This window comes from Cygnus olor, chromosome 3 (assembly GCF_009769625.2).
Source record: "Cygnus olor isolate bCygOlo1 chromosome 3, bCygOlo1.pri.v2, whole genome shotgun sequence".
Lineage (NCBI taxonomy): Eukaryota > Metazoa > Chordata > Aves > Anseriformes > Anatidae > Cygnus > Cygnus olor.
In genome coordinates this window covers 4,073,528-4,091,214 of record NC_049171.1, presented here as the reverse complement: position 1 = coordinate 4,091,214, position 17,687 = coordinate 4,073,528, and the positions used below count along the sequence as shown (strand labels likewise).

General features: G+C 41.0%; 1 protein-coding gene across 1 annotated transcript in view; it reads right to left on the bottom strand.

Moving 5' to 3' along the window:
* The window catches only part of PKHD1 (PKHD1 ciliary IPT domain containing fibrocystin/polyductin), a 254,208-nt gene that overhangs the window by 94,369 nt on the left and 142,152 nt on the right, over positions 1-17,687 (bottom strand). Inside the window, 4 exon segments of the mRNA XM_040550788.1 lie at positions 4,380-4,499; positions 6,102-6,167; positions 14,415-14,610; positions 15,121-15,298. Of these exon segments, the coding sequence (XP_040406722.1) occupies positions 4,380-4,499; positions 6,102-6,167; positions 14,415-14,610; positions 15,121-15,298 (560 nt within the window).

Sequence of the window (17,687 nt, the reverse complement as noted above, 5' to 3'; positions counted from 1 at the left end):
GAGACTGAGGGGACTTGTAGCACACCAACACTAAAAGTTACTCTAACATGAGGGATCCACCTCTGTTGCAAGTAAAATTCAGCCTCGTACAAGGAGGTCTGTGAACTTCTGGAAGTCCCATTAATGCTTTCAAAACAAAGCACTGAACAAAATAAGTTGGTACAACATCCCCCTTTCCAGCTCTTCTGTGAACACTGAGAATTCAGATTCACTCAGAGATTCCAGCACAGCATCAGACCTGGACCGAAGTCACCCCCTGCATTTCTTCACACTAAAAACAGTACTAAGCACCCATTATTTGCTTTTCTAGTATTCTAAAACTGTTCTTTGGAGGCTGAAAGGACTGATCCAGTAATCAAAAGTAGGTCCAGGGCTTGGCTTTCAAACTGAAAATCATTATGGATTGCTCCCAGAAGAGAATCATAACTAAAAGAGAGTAGACAGATCATGTTGAGTAGATCATAGTTGAGATCATGTTATCCTGCTGCCTCCCAACCAGCAGACACCAGTGTGCTAAGGGACTAAACCACATCCTGCAGCACAGTGCAGAACTTTTCCAGTTCAGCTGACCAAACCTGCGCTGCTCTAAATTTGGGAGATGTTTGTTCTGACCCCAAAGGCTGTGCGGTCATGCTGCACAGCAGCAGGCATAAGCTAATGAGCTTTGCCTCTCAGGAGAGCTAATTAGTTCTGGTATTCCAGCATGCTGATGCAGCAGTATTGCTCCCAGTCCTAGAACTAGATGGGTTGGGCTGGGCTGTGGGCAGTTCTGTGCAATGCTTCAGGCACAGCTTAGTCATGTAGGACCTTGTGGTATGTGACAAAGGCCCTGGTCAATACCTCATGTGGCAGCTTGAAATGAGATATTATAGGAAGAGGATTACACTCACCTCTGCAGGAAACACAGGCCAGTTTTGTTCATAGGTGAATTTGCAATGCAGCAAAGGACTACCACAACCTCAGCATCCAGTTTCCACTCTCCTAACCTAATCAAAACAACAAACCTCCAAATCCTTAGCTGAGCTTTTTTTTTATTTATTACTTTCTGTGTCCGTGTCGATTGTGATTTGCCTCCTGTGATCATCTGAGCACACTCAACATAATTTATTCTTTGTCAGTACATAGGCCACCACTGCCATTGACATTCTTGTGCCTCATCATATCACTCTCTGACACACAAGTATGTTTTTGAAGGCTGAAATGCTTTCGTCTTTTAACAATCATGGGATCTAAGTAGGGGTGATTTTTGACCTGGGTATAATGTGCTACATAAGAAGTTGAAACATGATCTGGTGTTGTCTTCTTGCCTTGCTCTCTGAGAGGTACAGATAACAAAATACGCAATAGAGTGCAAAATCCAACCATGGCAAAAGGATCAGAAAGAGAGCAAAGCACAGAGGAAATGCACCACTATTTAATGTCTGTATAAGGGGTCAGATATAATGGAGGTGAGAGTGGAATAGGAACCAGGGAGAAAGGACACTTTCTCTCTTTCTTAATGGCATGATTCATGTTCAACATGAAATACCAGTGGAATGGATGGAGTACAGTTGTTGGAAGAGAAAAGCAAGTCCATGTTTTGGGTGTTGCACTTGGACTTTGGAGACTGGCAGTCAATCCCCTGTGCATGGATGTTAGCATTGTGTGTACAGACATAGATACATCCTTATATTAAGGAACATAGACCTTTATGGTTCAGAAGACACGCATTAACAGCAAGTTAGGTTCTTCTCTCCAGGTAATCCTGAATGAGGTTCAGGACACAACTTCTGGCACCTGACCTGAGTCATCTGACAAGCTCCAATCATAATAAATTTATGTAGGCGTTTAGTACAATCTGAAATGCCCTTAGATATTTGAGACCTCTACACCACGTGACTGGCAAATATGACTTAGGGGATACCTGTATCCATCTAGATGTTCACCTGGAGGCCAGGCAGGACAATCCTGGAGTGCTTCAAACACTAGATATCTTCATACAAGCAATATATAGAGCCCTGGACTTCTGCATAATATTGTCATAGAATCTTAAAGAGCAACTCAGTTCACACACATATCCACAACTCTCCTAGCTCTGCTGACTGGAATTACCAGGAGCAAGTTCAGATGCTTAAACACAGACTCCATAGGGCATATGACTTACAGCAGCTCACACCCCTGCATGGTCATCTCTGTGGCTTCTCTGGCTTCTGACCTTACAAACACTCAAAAAACCACACTATGCTCTTTGACAGGAAATAGAAAACTAATTGGGAGAAGGAAATTATTCTTCATGTAAAAGTAAGTTCCTACCCAAAAGTAAAGACAAACATAGCATCAAGATGATCCAGAATGAACATGTCTTGGGGGGAGAGGCTATGTTGTTTGTTTTTTTAACATTTGTCAGAAAAATGAAGATTAAATTAAATACTCATTGAAGGTTGAACATAATTCTTAATTTAATCTGAAATTATATATTCAATCTTAAGAAGGTTTGGGGTTGCTTGGTTGTCTTTTTAGCTTTTTTTTTTTTAATCAAACCATAAGTATATTTCAAAATAAAATAAGATTTCTAATCGGAAACATTTGCTGAAATTAAAGTAAGTTCACAAAGTGTTTCAGTAGATCTGAAATTCAGTCAAACTGAAAAGAAATTAAAAGAATGGGGCTGTTTCAGACAAAAATCTTTTATCCAACTTTCAACCCAAAATAAATGGACTCCATAAAAGAGGCTGAGTGAGGGGACAGGGTGATAACATCGAAATCCTACTTGCATGACTTACCATCATCGTTTTCTGAAATTAAATTACTTCTTGCTACATGCATAAGGTTTTTTCCCAGTTATTTTTGTAGAGATTTGATGCCAAGTACACATTTTGGAAGCATAATAAGGAAGACAAAATAAAATCCAGCTCAGCAGTAACAGAATCATAGAATTTTAGAATCATCTAGTTTGGAAAAGACCTTAAAGATGATCACATCCAACCATCATCTTGACCTACCGAGTCCCATCACTGGATCATGTCCCTTAATGCCACATCCACACGTCTCTTAAATACCTTGAGGGATGGGGACTCCACCACTTCCCTGGGCAGTCCGTTCAAATGCTTGACCACCCTCTCTATAAAGAAATTCTTCCTAATATCCAATATCCTAACATGCTCTGGCACAACTTGAGACCGTTAATAATGTCAACCATCCTCATATCTGGAAGATCTCCCAAAAGAACTTCCAGCTCTAAAGAACATGGTAGAAAGCAAGTTAGCTGGTCAGAGAAGGTCTGAAAAAAAAACATATAGACCTTGCATTGTAGAGAAAGATCAATAGACTTACAAACTCTCCCAGCAAGTGAGAAGAGAAACCCCAGACTGAGTACACTTCACTGAAACCCCTCCTCTTCCCTTCCCGTCCTCCCACCACTTAGCTCCCAGACATATAAGACTAAAGACTATGAGCCTGGTTTTCAGTATACCAATGACATATTTTTAATGACACGTGACAGAGAAGTCCAAACTACGACCAGAGCTCCACACCAAAATGCCAACATGAAGCAACAGAAATTTCTTTCCACAAAGGCTTCACATGCAAAAAACACGTGGAAGAGTAAGAGACGTGGAGCAGTGTTAGCCCCATTTCCAGAAGTGGAGCTGTGGTAGGCACACAGACTTTTATGGTTTCACTCAAATGAGGGGACACCAGGTCCTATAATATGTCAAGTACATACCGCACAGCATTCACAGGAACATAAGATAATTCAGTCTGAAGGGGACCTCAGGAGGTCTAACCTCCTGATCAAAGAGGTTCAACCATTAGGTAAAATGGTTTTCACTAGCTTTCTCCTCCAGATTTTGCAGCAAGTTACCCAGTATTTTTGCTAGAATACAGAAGGGTGTTCATGCAATAAAACTGTAAACTGAGTCAATATTTAAATATAACTTAATTCTGAGGTTAAAATACAGATGTAGGCTAAGGCATCCACAGCAAACCAACCTAGAGATTATCATTGATACTGGGAATTGCAATACGAATGGAAATCTATAGAAATGTGAAATATGCTCCCTGCACAAAATGCAAAGGTATGTCAAGAGATGAGATCTTTGTTACCTGTGATTCCGCTCCTGAAGTAAAGTCCCTGCATATAATTAAGCTTGAGTATCAGTATGAGTGAGTGTGTGTATGTTTGCATATATGTGTAAACAGAAAAGAATGGTTACCATTGTGTTCCAAAAATCACACTTCTTTACTGTGGACAGGAGTCCAACATGACCAGGAACAAATGTGGCGTCCCACACACACTAGAATGGACCCCAGTGCCGAGGAGCATACGTTGCAACACAAATACCTATCCAAATGTACACAGACCCCAGCAATCCTAAAGAAGATAAACCCCTCTTCCTTACTAGGTAAGATGATGACATCTTCCCCTGGGCCTGGGATGCTGCAGTTGAATCCACCCCATCCTTTTTCTACATCCTTCCATGTCTCTGGGTGCGACCATTTCAAGACAGCATCAGAAGGAACTACAAAACAGGACATAGAAAGACGTAATTATAATTTTCAGTAGCTGGAAGAATTATCATTTCTTTGATAGTTAAGCATCTGTGGTATTAACATCCTCCTTTTGTCACTGATGAGCAACAGTAACTGCTTTTTGTTATCTTCCATCCTTAAAAGAAGTTTCCCAATAGAAAAAAAAAATCTCTCCCAGAATCATGTTTTTGGAGCTAAAGGGCAGGAAGATAACTGAAAAACAGATTCAAATTCTTTGGGATCCAACAAAACTAAGCAAACCTTTAGGTTTATCATCACACAGCTTATATTACGCTTTGTGCATATGCTTCACAACTACTTCATTATTTTTATTTACACCATCCAAAGCTCTGAGCACTTCGAACACAAAGTTAAAATGAACAAGTGAAAATAAAATCCAGTCACCTCTGCTTGGTGACAAAACCAGGCTATCAAAATGGTAAATAACTCTACCAGAAAGCGCCAACTCTTCTCATGAATTTTTCTCCACCAGTGCTCTAGAAAACAGATTGAATTCCCAGTGTGTGCTAAAGTATGAAAGGTTTAAAAGAAAGAAAGAAAGAAAGAAAGAAAGAAAGAAAGAGAGAGAGAGAGAGAGAAAGGAAAGAAAAAGAAAGAAAAAGAAAGAAAGAAAGAAAGAAAGAAAGAAAGAAAGAAAGAAAGAAAGAAAGAAAGAAAGAAAGAAAGAAAGAGAAAAAGAAAGAAAGAAATCAACTCTCACAAGCTTTTCAGCCGTTAGGAAAAACAGTCTTTATAAATTAATTGCCTACCTTTGCTGTGTCATCAGCAGAGGAGGGGAAGCCTTCGGGGAAGTCCTACACACTAAGTTTAGCATGCCCTACACTAACGCAGACAGGGCCTCCCTCTGGAGGCCTCTGCAAGCACCTACCTCTGTCCTAGAACTGTGAAGGAAATTCTGGCATTTTTCTTTCCTGAGCAGGGCTTCTTTAGATATTGAAAACATAGGGGCAAGCTCACGCCTACCTGCGGTGGACTAGACGCCACTCAATAACAACGTGGAGTAAAAAAACTCTCTGTTGCCAGCATAGGGAAACAGAAATTAACCCCAGGTTGAGCTCTTCAAGGCTGGGTCTTCGTTTCCTTATCTGTTCAGGGGGAAATGCTCTATAAAAAAAAAATCTTTAAGCTTTATTGCTACATAAATCGTTATTGCTGTTAATAAACAGCAAGGCAGCTATGAAACTAAGAGCAAATTTTGGAGGCTTTTCTCATCTCCGGTGTATTATGCTGTCTGACTCAATGTGTAACTGTGCAGTAATGTCAAACTATTACACTAAGATCACTGTGGAGCACTAAAATACACTGTAGTTTTACATTCCTCGTGACCTTTCTGATCTCGTATGATATTTCTTAACAAAAGTTTATAGTCTTTTATAATGTGGAATCACACATTTATCACAAGCAATGGTAGATATGGCTCAATGAAATGCTTAAATGAATGCCAAGAGCCCCTGTTGGGTTGATAGATGTACAAAATATTGAAGTGAAATACAGCAATATATTTCTGAAAAAGTAGTAAAAAGGAAATAGCGTGGCTGCCAGACCAAACCTTTCAAAAGACTGTCACGCACCTGATGTAGGTAGAGGGACTCTTTCCTTCTCTTTCAGTGTGACCTGAATTATGTCAGCTCCTGTGACTGAAAATGGAGAATTAAAGGGAATTACAGCAAGACCTTACAGATTAACCGAACCGAACCAACCAAACAAAAATATACAGTAAATAATTGCTACGTATGACTTTCTGAGAACATTTTATATTTCTAACAGCAAGATTTTTTAAGAACTATGCCTTTTTTTTCTACTCATTTTTGTCTTTTTTATACTTTGCAAAGAGATTAAACAAATACATTTTAATTTACAGATACTGAGGGTCTCAAGACAACTCATTAGAAACAGCTAAAAGAAAACATTCAACAATCAGAAATTCTAAGCTGGAACATGAATCTCATTTATCCCACTATAAATCCACAGCAGTTCCACTAACACAAGCAATATTACACCACTGAATGCATAATGTATTAACTGGCTCACACAGCGAATTACAGCTTTTATTTTGTAGTTTGGTTTTGATTTTTTTCCCCCAAATCTGGTATCTAAAAGAGATGCTTTAATTAGTCAGACTTTATAGTCTGAAGACAGGGACCCTGTGTTCTGTGCTGTGAAAAGAGGTCAGAAGCAATTATCACAGTTGTAACCTTTCTGCCAGTTCATTGTCAGCAGGAGAAGGGCCAGGATAATGCAAATCAAACTAAGAGGAGCAGAAGAAAACTGCTTCAGACCCAGCTAAAAGGCTACCTCTTCTTCAGCTCCAGTGGCATATAAAGGCATTTCCTTTCAGTCACCAGACTGGAACAATCGTAGGTTAAAATAGAAACACTCTGCCAAACACATAAATCTCCTGTTCACTGTCCAACCCCTTATGATGACCCTAAAATACCATTGGAAGATTTTTTGGGGGGTAGAAGAATTGTATAAATAAAGCCATTGTCAGAACCTCCCTCAGTTCCAGAACACACCAGGAACTTTCCTACACGTGTATCAACCCACCGATGGGATTTCGTGCCATATTGTAATTTACTTATTTTATCTTTAAACAAGTCTCTGTACATTCAGACTGTGAGAGCCTCCCTTCCCTACCTCCCTCCTTTTCTCCCAGTGCAACTGAGCAAATTTAAAATAACTGAGGTTCATTAATTTTAAGTGTTCAATAAATTAGTATGAATAATCAAAAAACTTGATTCTTTCTGATAATTACTATTTGATGTCAGTTGAAAGCACTCGATTGAGTTAGCAGCATATGCTCCTATGCCAAATGAGGCTTCCATAATTAAATAGAAACTGATTCCATGAGGTTTTTCTCATGTCTGATTAATTAGTAATCAGGTGCCTTAGCCCTGTTCTTCAGTGACACCTTCTCTCTCGATGGTAGCTGTGGTCTGATCCATATTCACTCAAGCCAATCTGCCTCAAATCATCACACAGGGCTTAAACTGAACAACATCATGTCCTTGGGTGGCCACAAGGTGAACCTCTGAGAGGAAAAAATGACATGAAGATGCTAATTTAAAGTCTTTAGCATATTGTTCATCTGGCTTTTAGACAATACTCATCTGTAGGTACTTATCTCCCCCAAAATTACCCCTTGTGAAGGGCATACTTCTCACTGAACATTAAATGATGACAAGCTAGTCAGCCTGAAGTCTCACAGTATCACTGGAGGTATCTCAAAAGAGCTATGCATCCATCTTATTATACACATCGAGGATGAAATATTCTATAGTGAGGTACCTTTCTCTCCCTTTCTTGACTATAAGGAGGGCAGGGTAAGCTTAGACAACTACACTTAGATACAGGAATTAGGTGAAATTAATCTCTCTGGCAGAGCTCTTCCTCTTGGCTACCCCAACTAGCGAGAAAGATAAAGTAGCACCTTCAGACCAGCAGTCTGGGAACATGAGATTGCTCACAAACAACAATAACCTACCTTGGTAAGCCAGTTTTGATCTTTTCTTTTCTATTTATGGTAGCCTTCCTTATCTTGTCAATTATAACAGGGCAAATTTGGAACCAAAGGTGTTACATCAATACACAGTAGTGTTAGGAAAAGTGAGAAAACCAAGCTCTGACGTTATCTTTTTTTCAATAAATAGGTTTTGTCATTTTTTATTTCTTTCCCCTTAATTTTACAGGCACTACAGTGCAATCGTCTAATTAAGGATGTATGTATTGTTCAGAGAAAAGCTGTTCTTCTAATTAAATCCTCAGGGGACATAAAATCTGATCAATTTGCTATATAGATCTCATAAAGGGGTTCAGTCCCCTTACACAGTGAAGAAAGTAACAGTTAAGAGGTGCAGCCATGTTCTGAGTCAGATGCAGAACAAAAGACTCTCATATTTGAAGTGTCATCCAACCACACAGTGTGACAATTCAAACCATTATAAGCCATCGATACCCTATGCAGGAATGTGGGGCTGAATTCTCTACAGCCCTGACACTTGCACAATTATTAATGTCAACTGAGTATAAAGTGCAATGGGTGTGAATCAAAAGCATTTTGTTGCTTTTTCCCAGAAAAACTCACAAAAACTGATCAAAGAAGGAAAGATACAGGCCTGGAGAATAATCAAGACCACAGTGACACAGTCCTTCTGCTTGTTTTGTTTTGCCGTTGAGTATGTTATCGTTGTTTCTGTACAGGACAGGAAGAGATATAGGCAGTACAGACGAAGGACATCATTAGTAAACATTGAATTAAGGTGACTCTTCACAAAATTTAGTTATAAGGCTCCAGGGTTTAGTTGTATAAAACCTTTATAAGGCTCATCAATTTTCTGTCTTATTACAGCTCTTCCTGGATGCTTGGGCTGTGAATCATAAATATAGGCCTTCTTGACTATACTCCCAGTAACTTTCTTCTGGTTTAGGGCTCCTTGAGTGAACATGAAGGAGGAGCAACCTAGTCTTTTATCAGCTTTGCAGTGACAGGGAATTTTGCCTGTGGATATTAGGAAGGGCTGAAACCAGGATAAATGGCTCCAATAGCCTGACTTACAAATAACAAGCAACTCTATGCTATTTAACATCAATTGGGCTAACATACATCACAGGCGAATCAAAACTTTTAGACACCACAATCAACAACATGGTGAGACACACCTCTAGAAACTGGCGAAGCTGGGATAGGATATTTTGCCATCATCTGCCAGGGACTGTTAGAGCAGGAACCCAGAAATACGGTGTCCTGGGGACACTGCAGTGAGGAGAAGTGATGTAAAATATATCTGGGGTAGTGGAGACTGATTCCTGCTTACAGCAGATCAGTATTTGCAGTGATGGAGATGAAGGCACAAAATTCCTCCTGCAGATATCACACAGTCGGAAGACCATCCCTGAAAGGATTATGAGGCATTTCTTTATTTCTACAACTGACCTGCTGAAACAACTGATGTGGGGTGAATTTTATGGAGATGGAAGAACAGTCATGCCTATACAACTAGTCCCCTCAAACAAATTAACACAATTTTCAGGTCTTGTACCTGGGATTCCACTTTTTCCCTGAGCAACAAGGCTGAAGAAAATTTCTCTATTTATTTTCTTTATTCTAATACTAGAAACAACTATTCTTAAGAGCCTGTTTTTCTCCTATACAAAGCAGATACAACAACCCATGGAGTAAAATGGAAGTGAGATCACTCTTTAGGAATTCAGAAGGACAATAAGTGTAATCAAATTATTTTTTGAACAACTACAGAAACTGCAAACCTGCTTCTAACGCAGCAGTAATAGGAGGCTGGGCCTCAGGCTTTCTTAACAACTCACACATGAGCAGCCTGAGCAAAGTCATCAGGATGACCTGTCTCCGCAAAAGCTGTGTCTACTGAAAAATGTATTTGGGGTAAATAAAAAGTTTGATAACCCTTTCAGTGATATTTGCAATAATGTTTGTGACAAGCAGTTCAATTTTAGCAAAAAAAAAAAAAAAAAAAAGCCAAGAGGGATGTGGAGATGAAGCAAGCCAACACTTTGTTTTATTCCAAAAGAAAATGGTTTAAACATTCCAAAAGTGAACAAAAAGAAAACAACATCTCTCTGGTTTTTAGCCAATTCCACTATCGCCCAGAGACCTTAACCAAGGAGCAGTACCATGCTGTGGTACCATATGCTCGTATTTGTAACAGACTTAAAAAGCTCATAATGTTATTATTGTAATTTACACAGGATATTTCTCCTAAAAATATCCCAGATGTCCCAGTGTGACGTTTTTTTCCACCTCTGTTGTTACAATAATGGTGGGTTTTTTAGATACAGTATGGTCACATCTTGTGAAGGCCACCCTCCTGAAACATGGTTGAGCCACAATGGATCAGTGTTGAGGAAGCCACATGCTGGAGCCCATCAGTGACCTTTGAGGAGCACCTCTCTTATGATATGGGGTGCCCCAGAGACAAACAGGGTGATGCTACAAAGACTGAGCAATGTCAGAGCAAAGCTGCTGATGTAGAAATGACTGAAGCCCATGATTCCCTTGGCACAAGATTGCCCCGGCATCCTTGCTTCCCCTTCACCCAGCACCAGTGGTGAAGGAGGCTCTTACTCCTTGAATGCCGATCCCTTTGCATGGTCTGAAAAGATTATTTTCAAATGAACTCGTGGGTTGGTTAACAGGGTTGATGTATGTAGGTAGCAGCAAGCACTTTTGTTAAAGGATCTCTGCATAGGTGCCCCACATGGCAGAAACACTCTCCATTACAATTATTTCTCCCCATTCAGCTTCCCTTGCATTGTACCACGCCAAGGTCTCATTTACAAAAGTGTGAGCATGCAACACATCAGGGCAACTTAACTCCTTTAATCCCCTCCATACGGTACATTTTCTTGCCTTTTGTGTCAGACAGACATTTTTTTTCTTCCCCAAAGAGAAACACTTGCATGTCGCTGGGCAATTTTGGACAGGGGGAGTGTGCACAGCGCCTGAGCCGGACGCGAGCTGCCGGCCAAGGTGGCTTCGTTCAGCTGCCCGCTTCGTTTGAATAACAATATCTCCTCCACCATCGGGTCTTCCCTCCCCTTCTCCTCTTTTTTTCCCCCCTGTGTGAATTCAGGAGCCTGCCCGTGAATGAGCTGGCATCTGATACGTATTTACCGACGTTAATTTTGGATGTAGCGCACCCCTGCCACTTCCCCGCCGTTTGCCCTAAAAGGCTTTCCAGCAGGCACAAAGGCAGAGGGTCAAAAGTAAGGTGACCCCTGACAGAATGTACAATTATTAGAACGAAGCGGGACACAAGCAGCTGTCGAAACCCCACCGGCACGGCAAAGTGCTTCCAAAAGTCAGCGTATGAATAATACGCCGGAGCTCTCCCCTCCGCCCCACCAGGGCCGGCGACGTTGTGTGGGAAGAATGATGGCCTTCCCGAGCAGCTGCAATAATTGTGTCCCCATTGTCCCCTGGCCCTCCCCCGGCCACCCCCTACAAGTGCCCATTGTGGGCACGGGGTCGGGTGATTACATGCTTGGGCTGATGCCGTTTGCGCCCAGCTGCCCGGCTGCTGACACACGAGCACCGAGAGGGGGGATCCGCGTCTGCGAGACGGGCCTCCAACATACCAGACCTTTTACATAAGTCAAACAGGAACAAATGACTCTTTATCGGCCCCTTCTCCCTTTGAAGTGGCGGCTGCTTATGGGTCCTTACAGCTTTTCCTCCTTAGCCCGAGCAAACATCCTCCTTTTGATATGCTACATGCTCATTATCTCTGCCCCATTTAATGATTTTTGATTGAAGGGTGGCAGCACGGTTGCCAAGAGGGTAGCTAAAGAGGCTCCACACAGGCAGGACTACAAGAAAGGCTTTCCTTGTGCAGCAGCCTAAATTTGGAGTTTCTTAACAGTGTGTTCTTGTTCTTAGCAGCAGATAAGGGCTGAGCGTGAAATTCTTAATTAAGCAGTAAATAGAGAGTGGGGTTTCAGCAGATGCAGCCTGTAGCCATGGAGACCAAGTCACATGAAGGAGGGAGCTGAGACTAAACGCCGGCCCCAGGCTCGGGCATGACTGACAGCTGAAGAATCCGACAAAGCTTGTAAACGGGATTAATTAGTGGGCTAATTATTTCATATAGTTAAATGTAACTAAAAAATAAAAACAGCTTGCAGAGTTAGGCGGGAAAGCGTTCTGAAGGCCAGGCCTTCAAGCATTGTCCTCTCTGGGTTGGTGCGTGGACTTGTAGGGTTTTAAGGCCAGAAGGGACTATTGTGGCAGCCTTCCCCGACCTCCTATGGAGCATGAATCCTGCCCCATGAGGACTCTAATAGCTCCTCACAGAGATGGAGCATATTTCTCTGAAAAGAAGCCCAACAATCATCTAAGGACCTTGAGTGATGGAAAGTCCACCACATGCCACGAGTCTGCTCTGATGGCTAATTATCCTCACCCTCTCAGCCTGCACAGAGATTAGGAGAGAAATTAAACGGCACACCAGGGCTACGAATCTGTTCGTTTTATTTCAGACTTTTACCCTACCAACAGTGTTAGATATTAGGTACTCAACACTGAATTATTGATCTCACTGCTATAAAAGTCCTGGCTGAAAATGTTCATAGCATGAATTATACATGTTAGGTGTTTTCATAAATTTTCCCTCGTGTATTCTGGATGATTGTTTCTCTCTATATTAAAATGAGAAACAACATCGAGCTCTTTGTATAATAAAAATCAGAATGAATGGAAGGCAAATGAGGAACAAGAATGTATCTATGATGCAAGAGTGATATATGCTGGCCTGATCACCTTTTCCCAGTCTTCCCAAGGCCATCATCTCCTCTATTTTCAACTGTAGAAAGAGGCCAAAAAACAGGCATCTTCTGAGATTTCCCATGCTGCTCTATTCATGAAACTGCAACTCAGGATATACAAACTGAAAAAAGGTTGACTTTCATATTTGCAAGAACAAATTTGCACTGTGAGACAACTGAAGTAATTTTTAAAGAGCAATATTTTTTCCAGTGGATACCTAACATGATCTTTACTCAACAGCTATATCTGTACTAGCAGACTAAACAAGGCCAAGCTACGGGACTAAGAACTGGCTCCCAGTAATCTGCATGGCAGTATCGCTGGCCAACTTTCTGGCACAGCTTTGGCCCAGACCAGTGCACTCTCCCAGACGGTGGCCATTATGGTTTGGAAGTTAGCACAGGACAGGGATCTTTCCTAATTTGAAGCCTGGGTGCATCCAGCCTGTTTTGAGAGAGAAAATGTTAAGCTGTATGGACACAAGCTGTGCAATACCAGTTGGCCTCAGGACCAGAGGTAGATGTGGCAAGTATGACCCCTCAGACTGAGGTTAAGGGATAGGCTTCCTCATTTCTCCTCAATTTTTATTGCTGTCAGACTGTTTAGCGGACTACCTGCCTTCATTCCAGCCATGTTTTCCTTTCTTCTCTCCCAGTGATTGTTCCAGTTGCTCTTTTCTAAGCAGATCCTATATGATAACGTCATTTGCATGCCATCTCCACAGTGTAAATCAAAAGCAATTCACTAAAATGAATGGATTAGATCAGTGACAAAATTCCCTGTTCCTGTGAAAATCAGCATCTTGATACTTTAGTTTCCCTGTATGATGAACACGGAAGATAAGCTATGCTTCTCAAAGGCACAGAAGTGCCTTTGTGATTCCAGATTCTACTACTATTAATGACAGCAAAAATCATTACCTTGCCTTTTACATACAGAACTTAGACCCTTAGAAAAGAATTTGCTTGAAAAAGGGAATTATGGAAACTGTCCACATCTTAAAAGAATAAATTAAATTTGAAGGTATTGACAATTCCAATAAATATCATTAAATACCAGAATTTCTTAAAGAAGAGACCACCATACTTCATGATCCAGTGTACAAAGCCACCACTCTCAGATGTGAAGGTTTATGATGCTTTTGAAGGTTTACAGTCACAAGAAAAGACCTTGTTCAGTAATCCTATTGCTTTCAGCGGGCTTATCCTAGATAGATTGCACATGGTTTATTAATGATACATGTGATATGGGACCAGCTGACACCAGAGATCATTAGTGGAACTTAATGCCTTTTCCTCTCCAAAACACCAATTCAAATTCAACTGATGTCATCTCACCCACTATTTATGATACATTCCTGTTCTTGATAGATTAGGCATCAGATAGATCAGATAGACACCAACCTGATGTGCATGCATTTACCTATTTGATTGGTCTTATTGGAGGACTGCACGCTTATTGAAAGGCCATTTAAAGACTTTCTTGTGCCTAAGGCTTTTTAATGCCTGGGGGCTTTAATTGAAAAGACATTAGCTCTGTCACCATTCTTGAACAAGAATGTACAATATATCCCTCATATTGCACTTACCCAAGTAGGTTAGCTTCCTCAATCTGCTGTCAAGGTACCAGTCACAGTTCCTGTGATGACCATAGGAAGGCAGTGACTGGAGTGGCTGTCCAGTTCTTTTTCCACAGGACACTATAACCTCAGGATGGGCAGGAAGATCCTTGTGTTCCACCAGCAAGTAATTCCCAGTTGTGAAGTTGCTAAATGTCACTGAATACTAGAGAAGAGGGAACCAAAATAAACACATCTGTCTCTGTGAATAGAGCTCCACAGAGTACAGTATAACAGGAATAAAGAGGATGATGTTCCACATGTGCAACATATTCTTCTGCAAAACATGTACTGAAAACATGGAAGAGAGAGGGGAAAATTAAGTAGGAGGTGATGGTGAATGCAGATAAAATTCCCTTGTCACCTTAAAAGATACAGAAGAACTATGTCTTCTGAAAACCATCCTTTGATATGTCTCAAGATAATATGAATTTTGTAAATTTCTTAGCACCACATTGAACTTTCATCTACTATGTCCAAAATCTTATTCCTACTCCAAGTCACTTCTGAGAGCTTCAGGACTAGGTCATCATATCTAAACCCTGCCTATAAATATAGAGAGATTTTTTGAGTGCACTTAACGCTTTTTTTTCCTCTCTCTGCCCACCCAGAAAGATAAAAGCATGACTATCTCTTCCAAATATAATTTAGAAATTATAAAAACTGTCTGTGTTACCTGGAGCTGTTTGCTGACCAAAGGGTTGTCAAATGTCAGTGTGTAAGTCTCTTTATCCAAAAGAAGAACCATCCAGCCATATGGGTTTGATAAAGTATCAGGGACGTAATTGACTGTGGTTGTCTTATTCCTACTGTCAGTCACGGTTAAATTATAGGGAATGTCTGGAGCCTCTTTTCTGTAGGAAAAAAAAAAAATCCCTTTTTTTTTACTCAGCTCTGTCGTTTTGCAACCTCTACAGTTCTATTTTTATTTGAATTACAGTAGTATATGCTGTCTCTCTCTCAGAATGTGACTTCATTTGTGTAGTTCTTTACAAACACAGTAAGAAACGATCTCTGCCTGAAGAGCCATAAAAAGGGAGAAAGAGAGACAAAGGGTTGAAGATAAAAGGCACAGAGGAGCAAGGCTTGTGCCAAAGCAGAGCAATGGCAACAGCCAGGGTACCAACTCCTGTACTCCTGTACTGTCAGGATATTTCCCCATCCACCAGACTCATGATCCTCAGGCCCAACTTCCAGGATCTTCATCTTCATACAACGGTTTGATAGAGTTTCCTGGTTAGTCCTACTTAAGCAGTCAGAAGTTTTATTAAGGCTGAAGGTGAGAAAATCCTGTATAATTAAAAATGCTGCACTGTGCCTGGCCCAGCATGCAGTACAAAGCTGGGGCTGCTGCAGACTGATGAAAGACTTCATAAAGTGGGTGAACATTTAGTACAGCGTGTCTGCTGAGCATCCAAATGAGAACTCAACACCCTTTTTCACTAGCTCTTTCCTCTTCTAATTCCTATCCAATCTAGTCAGAGGAAAAACTTCCTGAAAATATCACCAATAGCAATGATATCCTGAATGGCTAAAAACCCTTTAAAATTAAGACAGCTGGGGGCCTTTCTCTACTAAAAATAGCAAATAACGCAGTGAGGCTGGAATGGATATAACTACCTGCCTTGAGTATGGCCAAAAATTTACACTGCTACCTCTCCAGGTACAGACTCCATCTTTTTCCTGCACATACACTTTTTTCAAATTATGCTAAACTGACCTTGATTTTTGAGCTTCTAGCCAGATTAACTTCTTGCTAGTACTATTGTGAGTTTCCCTAAGATACAAGGCTGTGTAATGTAATGTGTAAAAATACAGAATACTCTGCTTTCAGGAATTCATTTGTTGAAGGCAACAAACTGCGTGAAGGAAAGGACAAAGATGAAAGGCCACTAACCTTTCTGATGTTCAGGTATTGAACATCGTCTCTGCATGTCTGATCATAAGCTGCTTCAAAACAAAGATTTTAATTCCAATCCTCAGCATCTTGCATACTTGCAACAGCTCTTGAAACGGATACAAACTATGGTTTAAACTATGTTCTGGTTAGCTACACAGCGCTACTGCTCCACATCTGGAACTTGACCGAGAAGGTCTTTGAGCAGCTTCCAAAGACACCATAGAAGGCCTTACTGACTTATAAAGCAACACAGATGGACTTATTTTGTGAGTGGATCATGCCACTCACATTAAATATCAACAGAGAAAAAGTAGTCTATACTTCAAGACCGAAGGTGATAAAATACTGTGTCACTCAAATTGGTACACGACACCCAGGCCCATGATATATGAAAGACATAGGAAGAGTGAAGTCACAGCAGCTGGAATTTACCTTTTTTAATTTTAAGCATTGAACTACGCTCATACCTCCTCCCTCTAGAGGCAACAAGGAGCATCAAGCTCCTCCAGAGGATGTCAGATGTGAGGTGGGCTAAAACTTTCTCTGCAGCTGCTGTTTCTCCATGACCTGAATGAATTTGTGCAACAAGACTTCCACATGAGAAATCACATTCTGATATCAAAAGTCAGGAAGAATAAATCCTAGCCTAAGAACCTCCTCCCTGTCTCCTTACTGCACATACATGCACAGACTGCCTAAGCTTGTCTGAGAATTTGATGCATCTCATTGTGGCCCCCTTCTCAGTAGAAACTGGCAGAGATTATTTCCTATCCTGAGCATAATCCCAGTTGGTTTGCAAAGGGATTAATGCGAGGCTGGCTAAATCACTACAAATACAGGAGGAGCTCTGACGGCAGCATCCACAATTCCTGTTGAAGACTTCCCATTCTAGCAAGGGTTTTACCCCATCATCACCAACATCTCCCATCCCATGCTTCCACAGTACTAGAGGTGCTTGTAAGAAAATTGTGGTTTCAGCCGCAAAACCACAACTCACAAGTTTTTTTCCTACTTCTTGCATTTCTACATATTATGCATGGGGAATTGATAGGGATACATGCCCTAGGACTGCAGATCATTCCCAGCAGAGGAGAAGCCTTGCTGGCTTGCCAGGGTACCCTGGGGCCATGATTCTGCCATAAAGATGAATGCAGCAGATTTATGCATGAATCAAACGCTGCTGCAGGATCAAGGCAAGTTGACAATTTCACCTTTAGTCCACTTAGTCAGTTTTGGCATTTGAGCTGACAGTGAGCTAAAAATAAAGTCTTTTTATTGTATCTGAAACGGTATTTCTAACTATCAGAATATTAGCTCACAACTAGATATCCTAGAATCATCCA